The sequence below is a fragment of the Propithecus coquereli genome, unplaced genomic scaffold (assembly GCF_000956105.1).
Source record: "Propithecus coquereli isolate 6110/MARCELLA unplaced genomic scaffold, Pcoq_1.0 Scaffold243, whole genome shotgun sequence".
Lineage (NCBI taxonomy): Eukaryota > Metazoa > Chordata > Mammalia > Primates > Indriidae > Propithecus > Propithecus coquereli.
Genome location: NW_012147986.1, coordinates 4,849,856 through 4,856,556, shown reverse-complemented (window position 1 = coordinate 4,856,556; position 6,701 = coordinate 4,849,856). Strand labels below are relative to the sequence as shown.

At 36.9% G+C, this 6,701-nt stretch overlaps 1 protein-coding gene across 1 annotated transcript in view; it reads right to left on the bottom strand.

Moving 5' to 3' along the window:
- Positions 1–419: 419 nt before the first annotated feature.
- Positions 420–6,701, bottom strand: part of PPP3R1 (protein phosphatase 3, regulatory subunit B, alpha) — a 70,556-nt gene continuing 64,274 nt past the window's right edge. The window contains exon 6 of the mRNA XM_012646501.1: positions 420–2,560. Coding sequence (XP_012501955.1) covers positions 2,513–2,560 — 48 coding nt within the window. The 3' untranslated portion in view covers positions 420–2,512. The remainder of the gene's footprint in view (positions 2,561–6,701) is intronic.

The following is a 6,701-nucleotide window of genomic DNA, read 5'->3' as shown; positions in this document are numbered from 1 at the left end:
TTTCGAGCCAGGACATAACTAAACACAGACTTGAAGACATTAGCTATGGGATTTGGGGGGCGGGGGGAGCAGGAGGAGCAGAGAGGGACGGACAGTGGGAAGGCCTAACATGGGAGCAGCCAGACTCCAGGTGCCACAAGGAGGCTAAGAGGGCCGGAGCAGAGAAAGGGTCAATAGTAAGGGATGGGATCAGGAAAATCTCATCTAATTGGGGGCAGGGGAGAGAGTCCTACAGGGCTTTGTATGTTTTTGTATGACTTGTGTTTTTTAACCCAGTGATGAAGCAAATTTATTTTACCCATGACTTAAAAGTGAAGGATCAAATATCACTTTATCACAGTTTATAAAAAACCTAAAAGAATGAATAAAAACTATCTTATGGCTGTGGAAGCCCATCAAAGACAACTGAATACATGCAAGCAAGTTTCAAATATTTTATTTTCTTATTCATACAGTATGAAGTTTTCTAAAGATCCCACAACATGACGTATCATGCAGAAGAAAAACTAAACATTCAACATAAACCACCCCCTCCCCTACCCACCCCCACACACAAACTAAAAAAAAAAAAAGAAGGAAAGAAAAAAAACCCCTCATTCCCCAGTAAGGAAATAATGTTTGCACTATTTTTCTGTAACGCCAGCCAAGATATGCACAAGCAAGAGAAATAGAAAGCATTTGCTAAAATATTTGTAACAAATACTTATGTACAAAAAATTCACAAAAGACTAGTTCCCCCTTGAAGCAGAGCACATGGCAGTTGACACTGGAACAGATCAAACCACTGGCTGGGATTATAAGCCACGTACTGATCCAGAGGAAGAAAGTTACATGTAGTGGAGATTTTCAGTTTGAACATTAACATTTCCAAAGTTTGGCAACATTATCTTTTAAAATTATGCAAATTATGTAAACAAGAGGTACATTTTAAATTGATCTACATGCAAAACTCCATGTCATGCAAGGACACCAAGCACCGGGATTTTTCTCTCACAGACAGAGCCCATGATGTGCAGCACTCAGTTGAAGGAACAGCGATGGCAGGCAGGTGTGTTCATTTAAGATTCATTCACCTTGATTCAACCTGCCCTTTTCCACCCGTGATTATAAAACCAGTTTTTATAGAAAAACTATGTAGGGAAAGACTACTGTCATACAAAGCTAACCAAAATGTTTTTCTTCCAGCCAATAGTACCTTTGCAGAAAAGGGAAGGGATAACATCAAGTGGTAGAACATGATACACTACTTTTATATCACACAAATTTATTAAGTTATCATCCATGACCAATTATAGGGGCAAATCAAGGAAGAACCATCATGCATTCTCTATGCCTTACGGTAAGGAGAGGTATAAATTTGAATAGTATTTTGCTCTTCTGTGACATATAATTAGCAAGACTTCTCCCACTTAAATCACAAATGTATGTGGGTGTTTAGATACATACATGCACATTAAATATCACCAGATTTTTAGATTTGCTGCAAGTCTTTTGAAACACAGAAGGGAAATTCATGGTTCAAACACGAGTTTAATGACAAATTATTTACCCATATAATGAAACAAATGGATATCCTAAGCAGTTACATGATTACTTCAGGTATTCTTCATTAAGTAATGCATACAATAAATCATGATTGCCTAAGATAGCTTCTGGCCTTTATGTATAAAATCACAACTGGTAACTTACATTTACTCAGGGACATTTAATAAATGCAATGGCTCCTAGTTACAAAGTAACAGAATGAAGCAGCCATAAGCACTGTGCAGTTACCATATGAACACAAGAACTAGCTCTTGGCAGTAGCACTGAACTTATACTTTCTCCTCAAGCAGAGGTGTATGAAAAGCTGCTCAGCAATGAGACGTAGTCCCTGGAAATATAATAAGTATAAATAAAGTTACAGACTCCTTTGTTACAAAAATGTAATTAAGGTAAATAATAGGACATTAACAAATGCTTTGTCAATCTCTCAAAGGAGAAAGCACAGGAAAGGAAAATAGCTGGCCTAACACCCGGCTCAAATTGTACAATCTTCTATCTATATATAAAACTGTGTGAAATAAAAGTAAGGATGTTTTATGTTCTGCTTGGCACTTTTGTACTCTATTGTTTTGTTTCTGAATCAAGTATATTAAATTAAAGCCAACCTACTACATATATAGAAAGCTACATATATCTATATATAAATATTTACATATGTATATATAGATACTTTCTTGTTATAAAAGATGAAGAAAAATAAATTAAAAAGCCAACCCCTTCCCTTTCTCCACCACATTGATATGCTCTTTTCATGTTGCTGTCCTTCAGACTTTAAAGTGCTACACTGAGTTATTGAGAGAGTAAGAGTTCAATAACACTTAGTTGGCTTCATGAGGCTCATGTTGGAAAATGTGGCTTCACAGAGAAAAATACTTCCATTTAAATACACAGAGAGCATTGCTGGACGTCTTGAGCAGATCTTCAGAGATGGAGAAGAAAGCAAAGTGTTGGGTGGTACTCTTAAGAGTCACACGTCTACCACCATCTTTTTGTGGATATCTAGGCCACCTACGACCTGCAACAGATAGGAACAAATCACGCTTAACAATGTTTCAGAAATTTCTTTTTAGTAGTCTAACCGTCTTATCAAACTACAATTTAAAAATCATATTCCTTTAGCCATTTTTAGAAAGTGGATTTAAAAAAAAAAAAAGAGACAACCTAAGTGACCTCCAGTTACAGTTTTCATGGTTTCTTTCTCCTAGGATAAAAGGTACAACTGTCAGCAATACTGTTCTGTTAAGGTACAGACAGTAAATATTTTAGGCTTTGTGGGCCACATATAACTTCTTTTCCATCTTCTTTTTCTTTTCTTTTGTTTTGAAAACAACACTTCAGACATGTTAAAAACTATTCTTAGCTTGAAGACATACACAGACAGTCCGTGGGCAGGATTTGGCTTGCTCTATAGTTTGTTGACCCTTACTCTAAGTAGTTCAGTGTCACAGGATAACCAGAAGCTATCATAAAAATTGTCCTAAAAAAATCAAATATGGGCTTCCCTGTCAGTCTGTTCGAGAAAGTAAGAAAAAGTACCAAATGAATAAAAATTTCTACACATTGTTTTTCCATGCAGTCAAATACATGTAGGGTTATATACATCTCAGACAATACTGACATGGTAATCTAAAAGTATAATCACCTGTATTATTTTGAGAGAATGTTTTATTAAGTATAACCTACATAAAGAGAATGTATAAGTCAAAAATGTCCATAGCTTGATGAATTTTCACAGAGTGCACACAAAGTAAACAATAACAAGTGCCCCAAATCATTACCAGAACTTGTCTTTGGCCCCCTTCCAGACACCAGCCATCTCCCCTCCTCCAACACAAAACACACACACAAACACACACACAAACGGTAGCTATTATCTTGACTTTTAACACCATGGATTAATTTTGTCTGTTTTTGTATATTTATAAATGAAATCTCTTTTGTGTCTGCTTCTTTCACTTAACATTATGTTTGTGAGATTAATCCACGTTGTTGTGTACACATGTATCTGCATTATTTTTAAACTTATTTTTTTAAAAACTTTATTTGAAAAATAAAGCATAAAGAGCCCATTAGCTGTACAACTCCTGCTACAAAAAAGAGCACTTTGCCACATGCCCTTATTCTCTATTTCCTTTTATGCAGAGGCAATAAGTTAAAATTTTCAGCTTTCAGTATTTACCTCCAGGTCTCCAAATAACATTCCTACAGTGCCTCTTCTTAATCTTGAAGCTTTAGCCATTATCCATTAACTTCCCACTCCAGAAGATAAAGATTTTAGCTTTTACATACACCTATTTCCTACCCCCTATACCTCCCACACTCCACACCATTCCAATGGTTATATATTTATGTTGATTAGATGGAAATGCAGCATTTTACACTGTTATAACTATGTAAAATACTATTTACAGCTGAACAGAATTATGCACTATGATTACTTTTTCTTTCCTGCATATTTGTTTTGGTACAGTGAATAATCATCTGATCTTTTCCTTTCCTCGGTGTTCTTCATATTTATCATTAACATTAACTCAGCCCCAAATTTTTGTTCTAAATATATCCAAAAAATATATTATGTGATTCTATCTATTTTATTATCTTGAAAGCTCTCTCTGAGCTAACTGCTGTGCTCTACCTGTTTGCTCTCCAGGCCTGTCATCTCTGGCTCTCCCTTCACCACCACCCTGTAGCTCTCCTCTCTCATGCTGGACCCTCTGCTTCCTGGATCCCACACTCGCTTCTTTTTTGATTCACATATGACCTTATTACAGTGGGAGCACATCCCACTGTAGCTGCCAAACAGGAGGCCTTATATACCTGAAAATGTCTTTCTTCTACCATCTAATTTTATTGAGTTTGTGGAGAATTTTAGGTTGGGAATAACTGTCCCTCAGAATTGCAAAGGCAATGCTCCACTGTCTTTTCTGGTTGCCAACTTTGCCGTGGAAAGAGTTGAGTTGGTGCCATCACCGTTCTTGATTCTCTGTATGAAGCCCCTTTCCCATCCCTCCACCTGACCACCCAGCTCTTTGGAAATTTGCAAAACCATCTCTTTGTTCCCACTGTTTTGAAATTTCACGACAATGTGCCTAGGTCCAGATTATTTTTATATACTATGTTGGTTATTCAGTAAGTCCTTTCAGTTTGACACAAAACATATTACTTTTGGTTCTGAGGTAGTCTCTTAATTCAGTTTTGATGATTTCCTTTCCCCCATTTTCTTTCTGGAACCCCTACGACTGAGTGTTACAGCTCTTAAAATGGATATTTACATTTAAATTTCCAAGAGCTCTTTTACGTATTATCCAATTTTTGTTTCAAGGATTCAAGATACTACCTCCCCAACGGTAATAATGCCAGGTCTTTGTTTTGCTTTTAAAGCGTTTACTGGCTTTGTCTGACCTGTTTGTTCCAAGCTTCTCTTTTGGATTTGGTTTTATCTCTATATTCCATATTAGAAGTTTTCCTACTGTGTCTGGTGACCCTTGGCTCTGCTTCTGTGGAAAGGGCACTGGAGCCTCTCTGTACATGATGGGCTGTTGACTGTGAGCTGCACTGTGAGTGATCTGCTGGGACCATTTCTTTGGGAGGTAAGATTTCCTAAAGAGGGCTCTTTCCTACCTCTTGCCTAGAAGGTATAAACCCCAGCTGCCAGGGAGTCAGGCAGGTCCAGGAAGAAGGCTAGAGGTGTCAACATGCAAATATGCTTATTTTCACTTAATTCCTCAACACACACACCCCTATCACTGCCTCACGTTTCCCAGCCTAAAGACTCTACCCAGTATCCCACTGGGGTGCAGAAGAGACAGCTGCCCAGCTGAACAGAGTAGGGAAGAAATCTAGTGTTTCAATTTCTTCTTAAAACAGACTTTGACCAATCCTCCTGTTTTTTAGCCTCACCTTCCTCTTTCAGAGTTACTCATGCCACTAATTTCTGAGCCTTTTTCAAGGATACTCCATTATAAACCAAGTTGCTTCTCAGATTTCTAAGCTGACAGCTTAGAATCGTTCTACTAGGTTAGTGAACCATTCAGCTTTCTAAATTACCACATTTAATGCTGTTTTCCCTGATGTTCATTTTGTCCTTGTGAGTTCATAACCTTTTCTTTTTAATCCATTTCATTTCTTTGGAGTTTTAAGAGGAAGCAAAAATAAATACATGGGTTCAATCCACCAACTTTAATCCTGTCACTATCATTTTTAAGATCTGTATATACTACGTACACTAAAAATTTTAAAGCACGTATATAGTACATAACCTTTTAAAATAACTTTTCCCATCTCTTTTATTGTTATAGCTTTAGAAGTCAGAATAAAAAGAACTCAATGAAACCAAATATACGTTTGATTAATGAAGCTGGTTTTAAACACAAAATAAACACTTTTCTCCATTCATAGACTAAGCCCCTCAAAAATACAAGCAAGAGCAATGTATTACAAATCTTGGGAAATGAACTCAGGCTTAGCTTAGGTCTTCAGTGTCAATAATAGCATCACTTCTATACATAAAGATATATTTTTACTTCCACTGATAAGTGATGCCTTTGTTACATTTTATATTTACTAAATGCAAGCAGTCTTCATTCATCTTCATTCATCTATTATACATCCCCTCCACACCACTCTAGCCAAGAGTTTACCATTTATTCTGTTCCCCCAAGGCTTGGGGTTTCTTCTTTTCTTTCCTCCTTTGGAAAACTGGCTGCTATCTATGATGCCACTACCAGCCTGGTCTCGTGTCACACTTAACCACATGCTGGTCCACAGGGGTCCTTCAGTAATCTCTGGCAATGATGAAGGAGGAGAAGCAGAAGGGACAGCAAACACTTGTAGCAGAACCACCTGGAGAGTCTCAAGTTTCGAGTCCACCTAACTCTTTCAAAAAGACAGCCTATTCTTTACACTAAAGCACCACCCTACCTTTTGAAACAAAATGCAAAGATAGTTTTCCCTTTCCATGAAGGAAGATGCTTAAAGGATAGTATAAACTTCTACTAAAATGCCAAAATAGCTACACTTCAGTCATTGCATAACACACAACTATCAAAGTCACCTGTTTTTTCTCTTGTGATTCAATTTAAAAAAAAAAATGAAAGAAAGAAAAGAGAAAAGAAAAGAAAAGAAAAGAAAAGAAAAGAAAAGAAAAGAAAAGAAAA